The following is a 976-nucleotide window of genomic DNA, read 5'->3' as shown; positions in this document are numbered from 1 at the left end:
CACCGAGTCATTTTCTGCATCCGTAATACTTTCCGAGAGCTTGGATGAAATGGAGCAGCTATCTGGTGAAATACTCTGGCTTTTTCCTCACTCCAAACACTATAAAGCCACTGAAAATCTCTGTGCCTTGTATCTTCAGAAAGACAGAATCAAAAGGTTAGAGTGCCACGTCTCAGTTAGGTGATCTGTATAATATAAGCTCTTAGTCTCTTCAACAACTGCACTCCTAATATTTAAAAGCTCCACTGGTTCGATGGCCACTTCGGCCATCGTGTGAGCATGTTTCTGCATCTTTCCGAGCGACATTCTCATACAAAATTTAAGCCCTGCTCTGAAATATTTATGTCCATAAACAAATATTTTCAGCATTAAACCCATCCACCTCGCGACTTCTGTCCAAATATCCGGCTAACGTCAGCCTATCTGCTGGAGCTGGTAGGATTTATGAGCGGGTACGGAGGGGTCCACGGCCGAGGCTTCGCCCACGTGCACATGTCAGTGGCTCTCCACGACATCCAGCTCGGTACCGGCATGCCAAAGTGTTGCGGTTCTCCAAAATCCTTAATAAAAGCAGGACTAGAGCGATATCCTACCATGGTGAGGGCGGATAAGGAGATCCCGCGGATGATCCGTGCAAGCCTGGGGGAACGACGGCGTGCACGGCGATGGTTTTATATCTGAGTGCGAGGCGAGCCGCATGCTCTAAGTTTAGATGATAGAGCCTCGCTCGGAAAAATGCCGTAACTAGCAACCCGTAGAGGTATGCAGACCATGCATGGCATCTTGCCCTCGGAGAACTATGTGCGCTACGCTGGCCCCATCAGGCTCCTTTCGCAGGTGGTGCTGTCGAGTGGGGGGGGGGTGCCACTAGTGGTGGGGTTGGGTGGTGGTGGTGTTCAGATATGAGGTCATGAACATGCATTTTCTCTGTAGTATTCATACAATTCCTCGGGACGAGTGTGAATAGCAAAGATTT

General features: G+C 49.3%; 1 protein-coding gene across 1 annotated transcript in view; it reads right to left on the bottom strand.

Moving 5' to 3' along the window:
- LOC113583039 (myosin regulatory light chain 2B, cardiac muscle isoform) overlaps positions 1–729 on the bottom strand; it is a 5,049-nt gene extending 4,320 nt beyond the window's left edge. Inside the window, exon 1 of the mRNA XM_027019123.3 lies at positions 594–729. Coding sequence (XP_026874924.1) covers positions 594–596 — 3 coding nt within the window. The 5' untranslated portion in view covers positions 597–729. The remainder of the gene's footprint in view (positions 1–593) is intronic.
- Positions 730–976: the final 247 nt, after the last annotated feature.

Source organism: Electrophorus electricus, chromosome 11 (assembly GCF_041902795.1).
Source record: "Electrophorus electricus isolate QZ-2024a chromosome 11, ASM4190279v1, whole genome shotgun sequence".
Lineage (NCBI taxonomy): Eukaryota > Metazoa > Chordata > Actinopteri > Gymnotiformes > Gymnotidae > Electrophorus > Electrophorus electricus.
Note: the sequence above shows the minus strand (reverse complement) of the source record. Positions and strands in the feature narration are given on the sequence as shown.